General features: G+C 40.2%; 4 protein-coding genes across 4 annotated transcripts; all 4 read left to right on the top strand.

Moving 5' to 3' along the window:
• Positions 1-685: 685 nt before the first annotated feature.
• On the top strand, positions 686-2,038 carry sowahab (sosondowah ankyrin repeat domain family member Ab). The gene has a single exon (XM_054598186.1). The coding sequence runs from the start codon at positions 686-688 to the stop codon at positions 2,036-2,038; it is 1,353 nt and encodes a 450-aa protein (XP_054454161.1).
• A 3,035-nt stretch (positions 2,039-5,073) lies between these two features.
• Positions 5,074-8,470, top strand: gdf9 (growth differentiation factor 9). Its single transcript, XM_054597817.1, has 2 exons — positions 5,074-5,584; positions 6,714-8,470. The coding sequence occupies exons 1-2, from the start codon at positions 5,209-5,211 to the stop codon at positions 7,646-7,648; spliced, it is 1,311 nt and encodes a 436-aa protein (XP_054453792.1). The 5' UTR covers positions 5,074-5,208; the 3' UTR covers positions 7,649-8,470.
• Positions 8,471-9,180: 710 nt separating this feature from the next.
• On the top strand, positions 9,181-11,351 carry LOC129090287 (cytochrome b-c1 complex subunit 8). Its single transcript, XM_054597887.1, has 3 exons — positions 9,181-9,268; positions 10,219-10,390; positions 11,175-11,351. The coding sequence occupies exons 2-3, from the start codon at positions 10,237-10,239 to the stop codon at positions 11,267-11,269; spliced, it is 249 nt and encodes an 82-aa protein (XP_054453862.1). The 5' UTR covers positions 9,181-9,268; positions 10,219-10,236; the 3' UTR covers positions 11,270-11,351.
• Positions 11,352-12,999: 1,648 nt separating this feature from the next.
• hspa4b (heat shock protein 4b) lies at positions 13,000-20,291 on the top strand. The gene is made up of 19 exons (XM_054597045.1): positions 13,000-13,348; positions 13,937-13,994; positions 14,137-14,277; positions 15,218-15,340; positions 15,627-15,726; positions 15,865-15,998; positions 16,098-16,342; positions 16,471-16,547; positions 16,660-16,811; positions 16,914-17,020; positions 17,129-17,262; positions 17,538-17,722; positions 17,851-17,946; positions 18,200-18,355; positions 18,470-18,595; positions 18,709-18,816; positions 18,912-19,031; positions 19,160-19,321; positions 19,744-20,291. The coding sequence occupies exons 1-19, from the start codon at positions 13,242-13,244 to the stop codon at positions 19,948-19,950; spliced, it is 2,538 nt and encodes an 845-aa protein (XP_054453020.1). The 5' UTR covers positions 13,000-13,241; the 3' UTR covers positions 19,951-20,291.
• Positions 20,292-20,395: the final 104 nt, after the last annotated feature.

Raw genomic sequence — 20,395 nt, 5'->3', positions numbered from 1 at the left:
TAACATAAAGGCCTAGTAAAGAGGAAAATAAAGTGTTTATGTGCATTACAGAAAATAATGTAATAAAGTGTTGAACTTAACTCAATTTATAATAAAAAAACATACACATATAGCTCTACTTTAGTTTAATTCTATCATATTTGATTTGTTTTCATGGCCATTTTTAATCACTACATGTTAATATACAAAAAATGCAATAATACATTTACAATTCGTCTTCAGTCTTTATTTATATACAGTACCAGTCAAAAATTTGGACACACCTTCTCATTCAATGGTTTTTCTTTATTTTTATTTTTTTCTACATTGTAGATTAATATTGAAGACATCCAAACTATGAAGGAACACATATGGAATTATGTGGTAAACAAACAAATGCTCAACAAACCAGAATATGTTTTATATTTTACATTCCTCAAAGTAGTTAAATGAGAAGGTGTGTCCAAACTTTACACTGCTACTGTACATATCATTTGTGATATTGATCCACTTTAAAGCAGCCAAGCTTTTAACGGGGAGAGTCCTAACAAAAACCGGGTGTTTTTACTGGCGAGTCGCCGGAAGCAGCAGGTTGGAGGACAACAGAGAGCACGGACAGAGGAGAGATTATCCCCGGGTGTTATATATATATACATAAAATATCTGTGATATATAAAACCACGTTTTTACCCCTTTTTTGGACAAAATGGCTTTGACTCAAGAATGTCTTTTGTCTTTTCTACTGGACCACGGAGGCAAAGTGAAGAACTCGGAGCTGCTGAACAACTTCAGGAGAGAGATCAGCTGCGGTGGTCCGGAGGAGAAGCAGCACAACAGAGACCTGTTCAAGAGGCTGGTGAACAGCGTGGCTGTGGTGAAACAGATCGACCAGGTCAAGTTTGTGGTGGTGAAGAAAAGGTATCAGGACTTTGTTAAAGAGCCGGCACAGGACGCCGCGCAGAAAAGCCCGCAGATGGATGACAGTCTCTGCAGCCAAAACGCGAGCTTTTCCTTCACATCTCCTGATCGAGCCCGGTCCTCCGGGATGAATCACTCTGACGTCGAGGACAATAACGTGGACTTCCCCTCAAACGTGAATGGCAGCAATTATATTGATACAAAGCGTGTGTGTGTGGGGAGGGAGCAGGAAAGGAGAGACATTAGTGGCGAGGATACAACCACCGTTAGAGTCCTGAACATCCCCGGAGATCAGGCGAGCAGAAGGGGGAAATCTGGAGCTGTGTTCGCTGTCATAGCGGTCAAATCCCCTCCGAGAGACCGTGCACCAGGTACACTGGATGGATTGCACTCTAAAGTGCATTCACACAAACCAATCACACTGGTAACCAAAGCTTCTACACCATTAGTGCCAACTCTAAATCCCAACATTCCAGTTTGCAAAGAGAGGTCTGACTCCCAATGTTGGAAAAACAGACCGACAGAGGACATGCAACCCCCAGGTTTCTCTCTGGTAAGGCCCCAAAACAAGAGAGATGATGCAAAGTACACAGAGTCTGTACCTTTGGAGCCTTTAGCTCATGAGTGGCTGGTGAAGTGTGCCGCCGGCCTGTGGGGACAAATCTATGGTTTACTGCTGCAGGATACACGGTTGGCACAGAAGAAAGACTTCATGTCAGGGTTCACAGCGCTGCACTGGGCTGCAAAGAACGGCAACATGGAGATGATACACAAGCTCATGGATGTCTCTACGAAAAGAGGCACTTATGTTGACATCAACAGCAAAGCACACGGAGGATACACGCCTTTACACGTCGCAGCCATGCATGGGCACAGTGAAGTCATGGTTTTGCTTGTGCAGAGTTATGGTGCAAATGTAAATGAGAGAGATAATGATGGCAAGAAGGCCTTCCATTACCTCGGCAGTGGTGGGTCAGCTGAGGTCAGAGCACTTACGGGAGGACGGCAGCGGAGCAAGTACAGGGAGAAGATCGAAGATGATGAGTACAGAGAGCACGCGAAGGGCTTCAACACGATTAGTAAACTGTTCCAGCCTCACAAGAAACAGAAGACAACAACAAAATGTGCTCATGACTGGTGAGAATGACATGGATCACAAAAGAAGCATTGAAATGGAAAATATTGTGGTGGATAGTACTTTCTTATTTGTGGTAAATAATACAGTCTTATTTTATGTATTATAATAATATTAGAACAACTTAAACCGCTATTTATCTTTTAGGTCACTTCAAGTCTATAACTGAATTACAGATGTGTCGTCTCTCAGTACTTATTGTACCTCTCTGTACAGCCTGTCACTGCTGGATGTGCTACTGATGAATGTTATTTATAATTTAATCGTCTTTTCCTTTTTTAGTTGATAATCTGTGTATTAACAATGAATATGTTATTTGTCAAGTCATTTAATTTATTTTTCTTACTAATAACACAAACAATCACTGATATTGACACATATCTTCATAACATTATGTGTAATAAATCTGTAGACTTTACCTCTTGATTAGTAACTTCAAGGTATAAAGAAATATGTAAACAGACCACGCCTGTGAAACAGTTGCTATTAACACTGGTGTGAATCATGTTAATGCTTATTGCCTTTGTGCACAGCGGATCATGTGTTTAGGATATTCTGATCATCAAAATGTAAGTGCTCTGCAAACCAGTTGCAAAGAAAACATTGAATACTTTTGTAGAAAAGAAAAAGTAGTAGTAACATTTTGAAAAAGCTACAGTACCTCTGAACTTAAGTAAAAGCAAAGGGGACCCTTGTGGGGCCCACTTATGCAAAGCAGGCAACCAGACTGGGTGGTGGAATGTCTCCTTTATCAATCTCTTTGTGAACTTGGGCTGTAATGGATGAGAGAGGCCTCCCTTTGTTTTCTGTGGTCTAAAAAAAAAAAAAAAAAAAAAAAAAAAGGAGGTCTAAATAGATCAAACTAAGCTATGCCCCAAATCAATCGAAGTATTAAGTACTAAGTATTGATGTCTGCCAAATATACGTGTTTACATGATTTCCCATTAACTGCAAAAGAGAAACCAAAGAATACATTTTACGGTAGGGCAAAAAAATAAACTTTAAGGGGAAAACTAACAACTCATTTAAAATGTCTTATTGGTCATGTTGTCATTGATGAATAAATTACCTTTTCCAGATCAGGAATGCTCGAAAACAGCAATCTGCCTTTTTTGCACCCTGTGTCCTTAACTGACTCAGAGACAAACAATCCCAGATGACATGAAAGTGTTGGAGCTCATACAATGAAGCCATAAGCAAAACTGTGCCAGAACAATGTCCTTTGTCTTGCTATCTGGAAAAGACGCTGCTTGCATAATGATCCTGACAAAGGAAAGCTGCACGCACACTGACAATTCAACAAAGTAGACTGCACTGTGTTAAATCCCACCACAAAACTTTGCAAGGCAACTGAAATATCATAGATATGTATATACCGTCTTCCTATGTTTCTTCTTTAATGGTTCAGACAAAAATGTCAAGCTTTGAAAACTATCAAACAATACTGTGGAGTGGGCCAGGTCTTGAATCATTTCCTGTCAGTATAAAATGGAAAAGTACATCATATTTTGGTACAATTTAAGCTACTTCAAATCATTATAATGTAGAGATTTGTATGCCTTGTAGTAGAAGTACATGGTGTGGAACTGAGACACAGCTACAGCCTAAGTTTAAAGCCAAGCTGGTGTTCCCTAGAGGACACAATTACCCTTCATAATATGAAAATGTGTTGGCACAAACATCATTCTTCACAACCTTGCAAGTAGTGTGGCTTCATATTTTAAACCTGTTCTGTGGGTGATATTACAGAAAAAGCATACAACAACAAAATGATTCATCCCCTGAAAAGCTATCAACAATAAATCATTGGTAATCCTATCCAACCCTATCCAAACAACCACAGTAACAAAGACTTATGCTTATAGCATGAAAATGGAACTTCACTTGTGTGGTGTTTTTAAAACAAAGTAAGGCAGCAAAGTCATTACAATAAACACAAACACTATATCTGTGTCCAACCAGTGGCCACAGCATGAGGACCATTGCTTTAGCTGGCAAAATGTATTCATCATATGTCTTCATTTTAAGTCTTAATATATCCCATTGCATATTGTTTTAGTATATCTTATATTATTTTAACAGATGATGGCCGATGTTCCGTCCCATTATTTGTTCTTCATATTTTAGGCCAGTAGAGGGCAGGGCTTGCTAATATTATCATTAACAGTTTAAATGGTCACTGAAGTAGTTATGCAAACCGGATTTATATGGAATTGAAACAACTTTTTCATGGGGTTAGAAAGCCTATATTGGTAACCTTATTCTAACGTGCCCATATTGAAATGTTGAAAGTGTTATAAGATTACAAAAGTTGACAGTTTAAGTAAGATATTTGTTATATCAGCTTGAGAAAAAAAATGGTGACTCTAATGTCTGCCCTCTAGTGGTCAGCAGCTGTACAGCAGCTATATGCTTCAGTCATTTTTCAACAATGAACATTGTTGAGTATGTTATTTTCTATAAATCTACAACTATGTCATTATGTTACCTGCTTGTGAGCCAATCTTGCACATGTGGTTTGAAATCATAACCCTGGGACAAATAATATTCCTTTAGCAATGCAATAGTCTATTTTCCCTAAACTGTTGGTCCCTGTTGAGTTATACATTATGTCAGCGGTAGTAAAGTGTAGCTATAACGTTAGTCTGAACTTAGTTTGTATTGCTTTATGCGGTTAAATTGAGGTAGCATTACTCTGAATAGCACCAGACGTTGATCTTCAAAATAAAGCGCAAACTCTGACTAAATAAAGGTCCTTATTTTTTTTGAAGGCCATGACTCGGAATCCTGCACACTGCTGTGCATTTTGTGTGCATCTATGCGTGTAAAAATATGTTGGTGCAGGAAAAAAAAATATTTTTTCAAGTTTAATCTAATTATGTCGAGATGTACATTAAAGTGGCAACAATACTTTAAATATCAAATGACATTCCTGTATCCAAAATACACTAAACCTGATTAAGCTACACTTTTTTTTAAAATAACTTTAAAACGGACTTTGTGGAATGTGATATCATTAAGTTATAAATTCTGTCTCTTTACCTGAGAAATGAGTGGGAGCGTTGATTGCAAACACCTGCGCATGTTGATCAGCAGCAACACGTGCTTGCGGTCCTGTTTACCTCGAGCTCTCAGCGGAGGCTCTCTCTAAGTTTGGCCTGGTTTCGTTATTTATCATGGAAAAACAAATGCTGATGTCAGCTGTCCTTCGTTTTTTTCGCACGATTTCCTTTCTGCTGCTGATCACCTGCGGCTGCCCGCTGGTCCCAGCTTCTCTGGCTGCCTCCAATGCGCTGCACAGCCTGGGAGGCTTCACCTACCCGTACGGCAGCATCTTCTCCCCGCTGCTCAAGGCCCTGTCACAGCACGGAGGGTCGAGGTGGAACCCAGGACTGAAAAAACAGAGGAAACCCGAGCACAGGTACATGACATATCTCACGGAGGTTTACAAGAAGTCCTCCAGGGTGCAGAGGAGTTTGGACGGGAATAAAATCTACAACACAGTCCGACTGATCAAGCCTCAAGATGAATGTCTTGAACGAAGTAATAAAGGTGAGCAAGAAATACCATTATATAATATCAGAGAGAAACAAAAGTAAGCAATGAATAAAGGCAGAGAGTAACTTGGTCCACGGGTCACCATTTCAAAGTTGTTGTGCAGGACAAAGCTGTATTACCAACTGCTCAATGGTCCCAGACCTCCAGCTCCACTGTGCTTTGAATGGTTGGGTCATACAATTAACTGCATATTTGTAAGGTTCATTGCACCATTTAAGAAGAATATAAACTAAGAATGGTCCTGCATTAAGTATATGGCTCTGATTTGGGGCTCCGTGTCTAAATTCAGAAAATCCAGTGTTTTCTGGTGGTGTTTGTAATGAAGTTGCAATGTAAGGTCTGGGATTTACTACTTAAACTTAGATGCTGTAGAAGTGGAAGGAGAGTCAACATCAACAAGGTCACAACAACATTTTTCATCTCGTCATTAGTGAGGTGATAATACAATCATATATTTCTAGGGTGCCAGACTGAATTATTTTGTGCTGTGTATGAAGGACAATACAGTACTCAAACCAAGAGCTGCTTGTCTTTTGGACCTTTTAATGGTTTTGAGTAAATCTCTTGGATTAACAGGATGCTATTTTCAGCCCTATGGCAAGTGCAACGGTTTGTTTCATGACTGTGATATCTAATATTTCATTACTGCATGGAAATTGGACAAATATTTCTAAATTGAGCAAATCTGTGTGTTTGTTAAAAATGTAGTTTCCGAAACTCTAGTAATGAAGAAACACCGTTTAAAAAAAAACCTTGTAAAACTTGATTGCAGTATATGAAATTCTAAGCAGATACCTAAATATGTTATCTGTTTTATGCAGTTTTTCTGTGTTAATCGTGCTTTTGAACATGGGGAAAAAATAGTTGAGGAGGTTTGTGGTGTCTCCAAACGGACCAATTTGATCCAAAAATTGCATTTTTCCTGTGGCATCTCCCTTAAAACGCATGTGTCATGTTGTAAAGGCATCAGTGACATTGTGCACTTAAACAGGCTTATGTACAATAAGGACATTTTTTATTCAGGATTATTGAAATTTAGTGTAATCATGAGCACACAGACATTTGTTTGACTGATGTATAATGGTAACAAAGTGCATTTATGTTTTCTCTTTTTCTCCTTCAGATAACTTTATGCAGGATCTTTCCTACAGCCTTGATCAAGTAAGAAGAAAAGAACAGCTTCTGAAGTCGGCCCTGCTGTACAATTTTGACCATGCAGCACCTGTCAACTCTAAATGCTACCTGAGTCTTGGGGAGCAGGAGCACTCAAACCAGTGTCAGCTGTGTCCTCGGGTCCACCACGCTGTGAACTTCACAGTCAGCACAGATGCGGAGAGCAGGAGGAACTGGGTGGAGGTCGACGTCACCTCCTTTCTCCGGCCTCTCTTAAAGTTTCAGAAGAAGAATGTACACCTGCTCATCAATGTCACCTGCCCAGAGGAACAGAGAGCCAATGGTGATGGGCGCAAAGCCCCACTGAAGTTCACCCCGAGGTCCCCTCTTCTGCTTCTTTACCTCAATGACACCAGCAAAATCGCCCACCAGAGGTTTCTAGTCAATTCCAAAAAAGGTGAAAGGTCAGCCGCTGCGGCAAACAAATTTCACAAGCAGATAGTCTTCAAACGAGAGCAGAGGATCGGCCGGAAGAGGAGATGGAAGAGGGAATCTCATAAGAGCAAACAGGGCGATAAAGGTCTGGACATCCGCCTGCCGGAGCTTCTTCCAAGCTCTGAATTCCAGACAAGCGACTGTGACTTGTTTGACTTCAGGGTGCGATTCAGCCAGCTCAAACTGGATCACTGGATTGTTTTCCCACCGAAGTACAACCCCAGGTACTGCCGAGGCATATGCCCGAGGACCATGGGCTTCATCTACGGCTCACCTGTCCATACCATGGTGCAAACCATCATCTATGAGAAGCTTGACTCCTCTGTGCCCAGGCCCTCGTGCATTCCCTCGCAATACAGCCCCCTGAGTGTCATGATCTTTGAAGAGGATGGCTCCTATGTCTACAAGGAGTTTGAAGACATGGTTGCCACCAGATGCACATGTCGCTAAGCCAGCTTCCAACATGTCAGTGTTTTTTTCCTTCTACTTTACAGGCTGAATAGAACATCACCACAACCCTCCTCAACTGTCATCACAGGTGAACTCTATCCAAGTATTGGATATTCTGACCAGGCTCAGTAATTTCATGAATTTATAAAATCGTTGCGCATGAAGTTTGATCTGCAGCAGGTGTGTTTACTTAATCAAGTGTGTTTACTTAAACAAAAAGTATTTTATCCTAGTGAAAAATGTGGAAAGATGGCATTTATTTCCTTTTTGTTAAGGCGAGACAAGAAAGGGTGCCAATGCATCCAACTTACTGTTTGCAACATAGTATTGAATATGACACACTTGAAGAAGAAAAATGAGTGTTGTATGATTTTGTATATTTTTTTTAAGTTGTATTTTTGTTAACTTATTTTGGGTGGCTGGTCTGTCATTATTATTTAATTTAACACAATTGCCAAGTTTTAAGTAGCCCTGTTCTGGACAAAAAGATGAAAAAGCAGTCACAAACTCTTATCAAACCTTTTACATATCGTTTTATTCCTGGGGATTAGAGACAACTGTCTGAATGGCAGCTGACTTCATAATGTCCAGAATGAAAGTTGTCAAGGTTTCAGTGTGTGTTTATTACTTCTGGTCACTGCATGACTGCATACGTATGAATTTGTACTAGTTGAATGTGACTAATTGCATCACTTGTCTATTTATGCAAATTGAATGAATTCACTGTGTGTCTGTGCTCAGTTTAGGGATATTCAAAATGGTAAAAATATGTAGACTGTCTGAAAAGTTGGAAAATAAAAACAACAACATGCATAAATGTTGTCTGCATACAGCTGGTTGTGAATGTTCATTAATAATAATACATTTTATTTATAGAGCGCTTTTCAAAGTACTCAAAGATGCTTACAGACATTTAAAATCAGCATTAAAAGCTACACACTAAAAACTTAAAACACACAGCATTAGTCAGACATTAAAAGCAGTTTTGAAGATGCAAGTTTTGATTTCTGATTTGATCATTGCAGTCTCGGATGTGTTTGGGGAGAGAGTTCCAGAGGGAGGTGGCAGCTAAACATGGGGGAAATGATTACGCACCTTGGAGCAAGATTTAGATTCTTGCAATGAAGTGTTCAGTCTAAATAGTTTTGCTGCCACATCACGCTATGCACAGACTCCACTCTCTGTAAGAGTGTGAAGGACTCCCATCACAGGAGAGAGTGGGACTCTGGTTTATGCTCTTAGATGCTTGTTTAAGAAAGGAGATGCACTTATGACTTCTGGTGACTAGTAGTTCTCTTGAATACCTATGTTGAATACACTTATTATAAGTCGCTTTGGATAAAAGCGTCTGCTAAATGACTAATGTAATGCAAACAGAAGTGTTTCTCATAATAAAAAGCCACATGTTGGGTCCAGCTGCAGAAAAAAACCCTCAGGATTTCTGTGGCCTTCCCCTTTTCACCAATGTCAACCTCTGATCACTGGCTCACTATGTTTATCACGACCACACCTCCAGGCCGCCAGGGGGCAGTAAGGCCCTCAGTGTAGGCAGCCAACCGGTGCCTGCATAAAAGGGAAGCACTGCGGACCTTCACCGGTAGATTGTTTTGAAACAGCACGGTAAGCTTCAATGTCACCATTTTAACAGGGTAGTTTGGACTCATTCGCTTTTATAAACGTGTTTGTGTGGAGTTTATCTGGTTTATTGTAGGAAAAGTGACTTAAGTTTGTTGCTATTTTGACTGAACGGCGAGGTTAACGTCCGAGGAAGCGTTTCAAGGACCTTAGCAGCTAACGTTAGCAGCTAACCTTAGCCTACTGGGAGCTAACGTTAGCCACCGATGCTAACCTTCAGCTATCATGCCTTTAGATACTCTGATGCATGAATTGGTGTTTCTTACAATTTATGCTTGGCAGCTTTTATGATAAACTTTATTAGGCTTATAGTAAAGTTACAGATTTATTTAATCTTACTGTAATATAGTAAATCTAATATAACTTGAGATTAATTCAACACAAATGCTTGTGATCACTTAATATACAGCATGCATGGAAAGAGAAGAAACCCCAAATATCATTGTTAAAAAGGCAATGTCAAAGAAAGTCACTCAGTTCTGTATGAAAACAGTGAAACCCTTTGTTATATTCTAAATGTGTTTATTAGCCCAAATAGTTAAGCTGCAAATTAAGTGTTTTTTTATTAAACAGTTGCACTAAATTGTTATTTTTTTAAATACTACGATACACTAAACATAATTGTGCCTCATTCTACCAAGATGCTGTGAGAGTGTCATGATACAACTATTTGATTGTAGAATTCAAAGATTATTTATTGTCATTATGCAACACAGTGATCAAACGACAACATTAACCAAACAAAAACAGTATCGCATTCCTGTAGTACATTTATTTTTCATTTGCATCATAAGAATATAAACGGTAGCAAAAAAACAGCCCGACAACTTAACATTAAGAATTCGACATCAGGAAAAACGTGTCCATCAACTTTGACTGTTTTCATTCGGTGCTGTGGTGAATTACCTTTAGTGAATGTCTTCCTGTCATTTCAGGTCAGCTCTCTCGTTAACATGGGCCGCCACTTCGGAGACTTGGCCAAGGTCAGGCATGTAATTACATACAGTCTGTCCCCCTTTGAGCAGAGGGCCTTCCCCAACTACTTCTCCAAGGGAATCCCCAATGTGTGGAGACGGTTCACAACCTCTTTCTTCAAAGTTGCCCCCCGTGAGTTTTTACGTTTCTATTCAGTTGATCTTTATTTTACATTAGGAGGCAGTAGTGATACACTTCTGTATTGTTTATTGAAATATTTTACACTATCTCATGATGTCAACAAGAAAGTAAAAAAAACAAACCCTAATATTATTATAAATAACAAGAACATGAAACAAAAGTATGCTTGAGATATCTAGATTTAAATGGCAAGAAATGTGCACAACACTGAGTCAGCCTAAATGGCTTTTTATTTTTGAATAAACTGTCGCAAGATGTTATGATTATTTTGACTTTACATATTTCATCGGTAGTTACAATTTTCTTAAACCACTAAACATGTTAGACTAAAATGGGGTAGAATAGCAAAGTTTTTTTAGTTCTCAGGTTGGAGTGGATGATTTGGATACAATCCTATATTCAATTAATGCAAAAATCATGTACCGTCATTATAGCAAGTGACTGGGTGTTGGGCTGGGGCCAAGTCATATGATAGGCCTGTTATCTGCTTTGACCCCAACTCCTGCTGTGGTTTGAATGAGTCATAGTTGAAGGCAAAAATAGCTGAGCATTTTTTTAATGTTTTTTTCGTACTGTATACAATGTGTCTGTTTAGAATATAAATGTGATTTATATTGCTTGTTTTTCAGGATCTCTGCAGGGATTATATGATATTTACCAATTTGTTTAACGATTTTACTCATAGCCTTTATTGCCAAGCAAGGTGTGGCTAAACTCATTTAAATATAGAGGGATGCTCCTGGTGCTAATCTGTTTTATAATCTTGCTGTTGCAGCAATGACCATCATGTACCTGACATACACCTGGGGAAACGGTGTCCATGAGCAGGGCAAGAAGAAGAATCCAGCTGACTTTGAGAACGACGAATGAACTCCTCACACCCTTTATGAAAGCTGCCCTATTAATTCCAGCTGTATGTTTGACCAATAAAAAAAATATGATATTTATGTGATTTCAGTCTTGAGTGATTTAATTCAGCCATCTCCTTTTTGATTGGGTTAATGTTCATTAAATGTTGGTGTCAAATGAATGCTCGTTTTTTTTACACGTTATAATGCACATTTATTGCTGATGTAACTAGTCAATCAACAGAGAATTAAGAATGACATTTTTTCACTATTTTCTGACATGCTAAAGACTTAAGTGATAAATGAAAGTAATTTCGGCAATGATATTCAACTTAAATGCTGGAAATCATTATTGGTGAGAAACTGGAAGGTATCTAATAAATCAAATCACACTGAAGACGATGAGGCAAGTGGCAGTAAGCATTTGCAATTATAACTATATCAAAGAATTGATATAGTTACTTTGTGTACATTACATTTCGAGTACTACCCTGAGCCTTCCTCTTAACACTTATTGCATTCGTATTAGTTTGTTCCTGCACTTTTGCTCTGGTTTATGCTCTTAGATGCTTGTTTAAGAAAGGAGATGCACTTATGACTTCTGGTGACTAGTAGTTCTCTTGAATACCTATGTTGAATACACTTATTGTAAGTCGCTTTGGATAAAAGCGTCTGCTAAACGACTGTAATGTAATGTAGTCAATCAACAGAGAATTAAGGAGACTACAGTTTTGATTATTGCTAAGTCATTTATCAAGAAAAAATGGTAATGATTGGTAGTTCTAACATCTCCAAAGTGATGATTTTTGCTTCTTATCTGTTTATATTTTTTTTGTGAATTTAATATTGTTCGGTCTTGGACAGTGGGTGGGAAAAAAATAGGAGAGCACCTTGGAATTTGGGAAAGAGTGATGAGGATTTTTTCACTATTTTCTGACATGCTAAAGTGATAAATGAAGGTAATTTCGGTAATGATATTTAACTTAAATGCTGGAAATCATTATTGGTGAGAAACTGGAAGGTATCTAATACATCAAATGTATGTGGCAAGTGGCAGTAAGCATTTGCAATTATCTACAGTAGTTGGAATAATAGTAGAGGACGAGGGTTTTTTGGGTGGTGGTGGGTCAAAGAATTGATATAGTATATAGTTTAGTATATAGAATTTTTTTGGGGGAAAGTGTGATTATAGATAAATGAAGGTAATTAATTTATAGGTAATTCATTCAATAATAATGATATTCAACTTAAATGCTGGAAATCATTATTGGTGACATCAAATGTATGAGGCAAGTGGCAGTAAGCATTTGCAATTATCTGCAGTAGTTGGAATAATAGTAGAGGACGAGGGTTTTTTGGGTGGTGGTGGGTCAAATAATTGATATAGTATATAGATTTTTTGGGGGGGAAAGTGTGATTATAGATACATGAAGGTAATTAATTTATAGGTAATTCATTCAATAATAATGATATTTAACTTAAATGCTGGAAATCATTACTACTCAATACACTTATTGTAAGTCGCTTTGGATGAAAGCATCTGCTAAATGACTGTAATGAAATGTAATGTAATGACTGTAATGTAATGAAATGACTGTAATGTAATGTAATGTAATGAAATGAAATGTAATGTAATGTAATGTAATGAAATGACTGTAATGTAATGTAATGACTAATGTAATATAACATATCTAAAGCTGCTGTTGCGGTGCCTCGCCGCTAGGGGGCGCGCGGTAGCAGCGTGTCGCTCTCCGCAGTCGCGTCCTATTGGTCGGCGGGACAGAGAAGGTTCCTGAACGCTCTCACGCATCAGCCGGCGCACCGCATGCTGCTACCAGCTTCATGGAACAAGAACAAGGGTGTCTCACCGTGCGCTGACTGACCCCTCCGTAGCCCGCCGCTGTCTCTCTCTCTCTCTCTCTCTCTCTCTCCCCCCTTTCAGCCTTGTGCTCCCGTTCCTCCCTCGTGGTCGCTGCTCGCCGCACGGAGCCAAGATGTCGGTTGTCGGGTTTGACGTCGGCTTCATGAACTGCTATGTCGCGGTAGCCAGAGCCGGGGGGATCGAGACGGTCGCCAATGAATACAGCGACCGATGCACACCGTGAGTACGGGCTGATCCGTGAGTGTTGTTAGTGCTGTGTAAACCACCACAAGATGGCGGATAGGAGGAGGAAACACCAGACTCTGCTGCTCCTCCACGCTGGATGTAGCCACCATGCTACGTTAGCATGCTAGCGGATTTCGAACCAGGAAACGGCATGTCAGCGCTAATGCTAATGCTAATGCTAGCGCTAGCGGAGATGGGGACCTTTTGTGGTGGTGGGGAGAACACACACACACACACATCTTGTATCACATCACGTGGTGGGGTTATGTTTGTGGTGTAGTTTAAGGTGTAAATGATAATAATGAATGTTGAGTCAGGTGATGGAGGTTTTTTTTTTCCTGCAGGCATGAATGAGCGCATGATGGGAGGAGGCCGTCTCGTGCCTGTCAAACGGCTTGGCCAATCCATTGTACCTCATGACTCATAACCCAATGAAGCAATATAGGAAACATATGTGCAAACATGCATTTTACTCGCCATCACCATCAAAAGCCGTTTTGTTACAGGTGACACAGGCCCACTGAAGGAAGCTGCATCATTGTTGAAGACTGACATTGATTTTTTCTGTTTTTCTGTTTTTAGAGCTTTTGTTTCTTTTGGACCCCGGAACCGATCCATCGGTGCTGCTGCTAAAAGCCAGGTATGTTTACATGGGAAGTAGTGGGACACTAAGACAAGAGGAGCGTGGGCGCAGCAAACATCAAATTCAGCTCCATCATGAAGCAAGTCTTCAAGTCAGGATGTTGATTGACTAGAGAGATGTTTGTGTTATTGTTCAACAGATCGTCACAAACTGCAAGAACACAGTCCAAGGGTTCAAGAGGCTCCATGGCAGGGCATTTTCGGATCCCTATGTGCAGCGCCTCAAAAACAGTTTGGTGTATGATATTGCACAGATGCCCACAGGAACGGCTGGCATCAAGGTAAGGAAAGAACGAGGAGCATTCACAGTTAAAATGATGTGATAGAATGTTTAGTAACAGCCCAGACACACTGGATTTACTTCCAAATAATCCTTAAAATCAAATTCTATATTCACTCTAAGAATACTGTAGTGATTCATATATCTTCTTATCATTAGGACAGACAACCCAGGTAATTATCAACCTGCCAAATACATTTTTAGAGAAAATAAACACTCCTCAGGCACCCTCTGTCTGAGCAGTGAGACAGAGGGTCTTTACTTAGATGGTTTATAACAATATCTAGTTTCTACCTCCCAGTGACTCATAAGGGCAGAGATGATAAAGAGAGACTGATAATCTATGAAGGCAGTACACCTGAAATAGACATTTTTATGTCACATCAACAGATGCAAAGAAAACTAACTTTTCCATTATATCAAAACTTATTTGCTGTAGTAAAGATAATAAAACAATAGACAAAACATGATACAGTTCCATGGATGGATACAATCACAGATGTTTATTACAGTGAGATACAATCTTTTTTTTTCAGACCTGAAAATCTTTTGAGTCTGTAAAACCAAATTAGTATTTTTTTTTTTCTTTCTGTTTTGTGGTGTTTCTGACACCCAAGGATTTTCTTTAGAAAAACGTTTAATGCCAACAAGCACTAAAAACTTGTAGATGATCAACACTTTATCGCACCCCTGACGCAGCACGTCTGCTCCTTGAAATTGTGAAATGTCTGTGTCATCACTAGCTGACACAAGGAAGTTTGAGATATAGCCTTGATGATACAGTGGAAGTATAGTGGATACTTTTACAATTGACTGAGAGACATTGGTACCTTGGGCCAACCATTCAGTCGCTTGCTGTACAGAACACTCAGTTTGAGTCGACATAGGAGGAATCATCTAGAGCAATGTAATAATCTCCTCATGTCTGACATTCTTTAAAGGTGATGTACATGGAGGAAGAGAAGGTGTTCAGCATTGAACAGGTCACTGCCATGCTGCTGACCAAGATGAAGGAGACTGCGGAGCATGCCCTCAAGAAACCTGTGGCTGACTGTGTTGTGTCTGTAAGTATTCCATATTGATTTTTTTATATACTCTCCTTGCTCGTGATAAGTAGAGGGGCAAGACATTTAGTTCTGGCCAGAATAAAAAAAAAAAGCTTAAACTCCACCCACACAGGTGTTTTCACTTGTGTTGCCTGGTCATCATTAGTCCACAGAAGTTGGGTGACATCATGTCATTTACAGCATAGCTCCACCCAACTTCAGCTGACTGGTGGTTGAGTCAGGCAGGTTAATTGAAAACGCCTACATTTAAAAAAAAAAAAAAATGCTCTTCTATTGTAACCAGGTTCCATGCTACTACACGGATGCTGAGAGGAGATCAGTTGTAGATGCTGCTCAGATTGCCGGTCTCAACTGCCTGAGGCTCATGAATGAGACAACTGCAGGTTTGTACTCGGGTTTTATGTGGCAGAGCATGGGCAAGGATATGCATTTTAGTCATTGTTGACTGCGGCTGCCAAAATTCACAATTTGACATTTGGTTCCAGTAGACCTCACTAATAATTGAACACGTTTTCTTGCAGTTGCACTGGCGTATGGGATCTATAAACAGGATCTCCCTGCTCCGGAGGAGAAGCCAAGGAATGTGGTGTTTGTGGACCTGGGCCATTCTGGATACCAGACATCAGTGTGTGCCTTCAATAAGGGCAAAGTCAAGGTGCGTAGCTAAAGCACAACACTACAAACATTCACTATCAACCAGAGGCTTTGTCTCATTCCTTCAACTCTCTCTTGGCCTCTTGTTCTTGTCTCTCAGGTCCTTTCTACTGCTTGTGACCCAGAGCTGGGAGGAAAGGACTTTGATGAGATGTTGGTGAGGCACTTCTGTGAGGAATTCAGCAAGAAGTACAAGATTGATGCCAAGACCAAGCCCAGGGCTCTGGTCAGGCTTTACCAGGAGTGTGAAAAACTGAAAAGAGTGATGAGCGCCAACTCCTCTGACCTGCCACTTAACATTGAGTGCTTCATGAATGACATTGATGTCTCTGGAAAACTGAACAGGTACACAAACAATAAATCATATGTTGCTTTTAGTATCCATGGTTCTTATCTGCCGCGTCTTATTTTTCCAATTTTTTAAGTTTCCTGTTTTTAAAGTCATGTTTTACTTCACCTTTCTGTTGCACCAGGGGTCAGTTTGAAGAGATGTGTGGTGATGTTCTTGCCCGAGTTGAGGCTCCACTGCAGCGTCTGCTGGAACAAACCAGTGAGTATCATTTCCCCCAGTTGTGTTGTACTTTCTTATTAAATCAGTTTTAGAACTTAAATGTATGCATGTCTTGGCTTGTGTGACGATAATACTGTTTTTGTTCCATTAGAACTGAAAAGGGAAGACATCTATGCAGTAGAGATTGTGGGCGGAGCTTCCAGGATCCCAGCCGTCAAAGAGAGGATCAGCAAATTCTTTGGGAAGGAGTTGAACACCACACTGAATGCGGACGAAGCTGTGGCCAGAGGATGTGCCCTGCAGGTATGTGATACTTTGATTTTAAAGCTGGTCTACACCTCTCCAAGCATCTATTGGCATGAAAGGGAAAGTTATTGTTATTGAACCCTGGGTGTGTCTCCACAGTGTGCAATCCTGTCACCGGCCTTCAAAGTGCGTGAGTTCTCCATCACAGATGTTGTGACCTATCCCATCTCCTTGAAGTGGCATTCTGCTGCAGAAGAAGGTCTGAGGTAAAAAATCTAAACAATTTTTATATCCACACTGTTATAATTTTTTTCCTGTCTGACCCTGGTCTTTATTATTGATTTTTATTATTATGAAATATTCATTTGTTGCAGTGATTGCGAGGTATTTCCAATGAACCACGCGGCACCTTTCTCCAAAGTGCTGACCTTCTACCGGAAAGAGCCTTTTTCTTTGGAGGCCTACTACAATAAGGCTAATGAGCTGCCTTACCCCGATCCTACTATTGGTAAGCAGCCAAAGCTTCCCAAGTGATGTCTGACAGGGGAAGAAAGACTCCAAAACAAACATCCTCTTGTGTTTCTGTGCAGTATTGATTCTCCTTTTAGCGCTGGTTTTGTGCACCAACTCCTGAGAAAAATATCTTAAGTTGATAAATGGGATCAAATTGATGAGCAAAAGCAAATAGCTAACCTCAGCTCCCAAGACTAATAGCATCAAGAGAGGCTGAAAATCTGTTTCGCCTGGTTCATTTTTTGTTATTTCTTTGTTCATTCCTTTCAGGTCAGTTCCAGATCCAGAAGGTTATCCCACAGGCATCTGGGGAGAGCTCCAAGGTGAAAGTCAAGGTGCGAGTGAACATCCACGGCATCTTCAGTGTGTCCAGCGCCTCCCTGGTTGAAGTGCAGAAGTCTGATGAGACAGAGGAACCCATGGAAACAGAACAGGTCAATGAAAAAGATGGAGAGGTACTAAGTGTCCCTTTTTTGTTCAAACATAAAGTGTCCTTTTACACATCAGATCAGTGTGTGTACTACTATTTGTACTTCTGTTTTGAGACCAAAAAACATGTCAGGTTTTTAATACTCTTCCGCAGAGCAAGATGCAGACCGATCAGGATGAGCAGCAGGGTCAGGGAGATGGTCAGAAAGAAGCAGAAGAGAAGACGCCCCGCGAGAATGAGGAGATGGATGTAAGATGCTCACTTTTTGGCCTGTAAATTTTCTTTTTTCTTTTTTTGAGAAGCTTGTAATGTTCAACTTTTCATCCTCGTGTATTTCATTTGGGTTAGACATTTGTAAGACAATGTACAGCATAATACAATACCTGTAATTACGGCCTGACGCAGAGCTAACGCACTGGATTTCATGAAATAATAAACGTCTAGGTCAACGCATGTCTTGACTCATTTTAAATGTCAATGCTTATTCTTTTACCCTTTTTAGACTACCACAGAGGAGGGCAAAGGCGAGAAGAAGTCCGACCAGCCCCCACAAGCCAAAAAGCCCAAAGTCAAAACAAAAGTGATTGAGCTTCCGATTGAAAACAGTCCACAGTGGCAGCTAGCTGATGACATGCTCAATCTTTTTGTTGAAAATGAGGTAAATAAACTTTCAGACATCACGTACACACATTACAAAATCAGCCCATCCTTAATTACTTGAATCTATTTGTAAGCTTTTAGCAGTTAAAGTTGCTGTTTGGGTTCTCTTTAGGGTAAGATGATCATGCAGGACAAGCTGGAGAAGGAGAGGAACGACGCTAAGAATTACGTAGAGGAGTACGTGTACGAAATGAGGGACAAGCTGCATGGCACACTGGAGAAGTTTGTCAGTGAACCTGTGAGTATAACAGTCAGTCCCGACTCATTGTTTAATGGATCACAGGTTTATAATCACTGCCCAACAGATTTGTCTGTCATTTACATGGTATGAAATTCTGTTTATATTTTCAGGACCGAGATGCCCTGTCATTAAAGCTGGAGGATACTGAAAACTGGCTGTATGAAGATGGAGAGGACCAACCCAAACAGGTGTACATTGACAAACTGGGAGAGTTAAAGGTAATTGTTTCTTTAGAAATTGCTTTTTGTCCTCCAATGTTAAGTGCACTTATGGACTTCTTTAACTGACATATGTGTGTTTATGTTTGCTATAGAAACTTGGCCAGCCCATCCAGGAGAGGTACACAGAGGCCGAAGAGAGACCTAGAGCCTTTGAGGAGTTGGGAAAACAAATCCAGCAGTACATGAAATTTGTGGAAGCCTACAAAATGAAGGTAAATCAAAATGCTTTATTCAAAAGAGAGCGCTGGCATTTTTATTACAAAAAAAAGTAATGACGCCTGCGGTGAATACTACTTTTGTTTCAATCAGTTTGTTTCAATCAATTTACTTTGATTTCCAGGAGGAGCAGTATGACCATTTAGATGAGGCAGATGTTAAGAAAGTGGACAAACAGACCAGCGATGCAATGATGTGGATGAACAGCGCCATGAACCAGCAAAGCAAACAGAGCTTGACAATGGATCCCTCCGTCAAAGCAAAAGACATTCAAGCGAAAACAAGGGTGAGTGTTAACTCCATCAGAAGAAAACAACACAAAGTACTGAGAAATGTGACTAGAATGCAGTGCATTTCAAATGGAGAATCCCATATATGTAGAAATAAAGATGCACGTTGCTTAAGACCACTAGATTTGTCCAATAAATGGAAATGGAGCCACTGTTGAAGCTAAAGTAAAGTTATTAGATGGTAAGCTTTACTCATGTAGCATTGAATCAGCTGTTATTACTTCTCCCTGCACATGAAATCTATCCCTTCTTCATCCCATATATTAGTGTTGCAACAAGAGACACTGAGGTCAACTTTCTACCAGGAACAAATGAGTAACTCTGGTGCCAGTTAATGGGCCAGGATCTCCCACGCAACTGTATTTCTTTTAATAAACCATCATTACATGTTATGTCCCTTTTTTATGTAATTTTCCAGGAGCTGTTCTCCGCTTGTAACTTCATTGTGACCAAGCCCAAGCCCAAGGTGGAGCTTCCTAAGGAGGACACTGCTGCAGAGCAGAATGGGCCTGTCAACGGACAGGAGAAACCCCAGGAAGAAACCGCCACCAAGGGAACAACCGATAAAACGGGCAACCCCGGCTCAGAAACCACAGAGAACAAGCCTGAGATGGACCTTGATTAAAGTAGCCCAACGCCCCGCTAAGCAAAGCTGACCGGGAGCTGGTGGTTTCAGATTGAGATGCAGCCAGGGTGTATATCAGAGCAGGTAAAATGTTTCAGGAACTGCACTTCAGTTAAAAGCAGGCAGGGTGATTAGCACACTGAGCCCAGCTCCTGGCGGTAACTCTGTCTGATGACATAGCATGCCCTCTCTCTTTCTGGATGACATAAATCAAAAGCCAGCCGCAATAAACCTGTTTGACAATGAGCGCTGTACACATAATGGTATTTATTTCTGTTGTGTGCCCTGTAACTGTTCTTGTCTGTGTCACAATATGGTTTTAATAAAGTTATTGAAAATCACTTGTACCATCTTTCTTTGGGCAAATATCCCCAAGGCTTCTCAAAGGCATTGCTTCTGCCCCACTACCATTGAGGACACAGGTCATGTCCTTGGTCATATTTCT

Source organism: Anoplopoma fimbria, chromosome 4, assembly GCF_027596085.1.
Source record: "Anoplopoma fimbria isolate UVic2021 breed Golden Eagle Sablefish chromosome 4, Afim_UVic_2022, whole genome shotgun sequence".
Taxonomy (NCBI): domain Eukaryota; kingdom Metazoa; phylum Chordata; class Actinopteri; order Perciformes; family Anoplopomatidae; genus Anoplopoma; species Anoplopoma fimbria.
The sequence above is the reverse complement of the archived record's forward strand: the minus strand, read 5'-3'. Positions and strand labels throughout refer to the sequence as shown.

Coding starts and splice junctions, on each gene's coding strand:
- sowahab (XM_054598186.1), top strand. CDS start 686: ATGGCTTTGACTCAAGAATGTCTTTTGTCTTTTCTACTGGACCACGGA.
- gdf9 (XM_054597817.1), top strand. CDS start 5,209: ATGGAAAAACAAATGCTGATGTCAGCTGTCCTTCGTTTTTTTCGCACG. Junction 5,585..6,713: donor TCTTGAACGAAGTAATAAAG/GTGAGCAAGAAA, acceptor TTTCTCCTTCAG/ATAACTTTATGCAGGATCTT.
- LOC129090287 (XM_054597887.1), top strand. CDS start 10,237: ATGGGCCGCCACTTCGGAGACTTGGCCAAGGTCAGGCATGTAATTACA. Junction 10,391..11,174: donor TTTCTTCAAAGTTGCCCCCC/GTGAGTTTTTAC, acceptor TTGCTGTTGCAG/CAATGACCATCATGTACCTG.
- hspa4b (XM_054597045.1), top strand. CDS start 13,242: ATGTCGGTTGTCGGGTTTGACGTCGGCTTCATGAACTGCTATGTCGCG. Junction 15,341..15,626: donor TGGCTGACTGTGTTGTGTCT/GTAAGTATTCCA, acceptor TATTGTAACCAG/GTTCCATGCTACTACACGGA. Junction 16,548..16,659: donor GCGTCTGCTGGAACAAACCA/GTGAGTATCATT, acceptor TTGTTCCATTAG/AACTGAAAAGGGAAGACATC.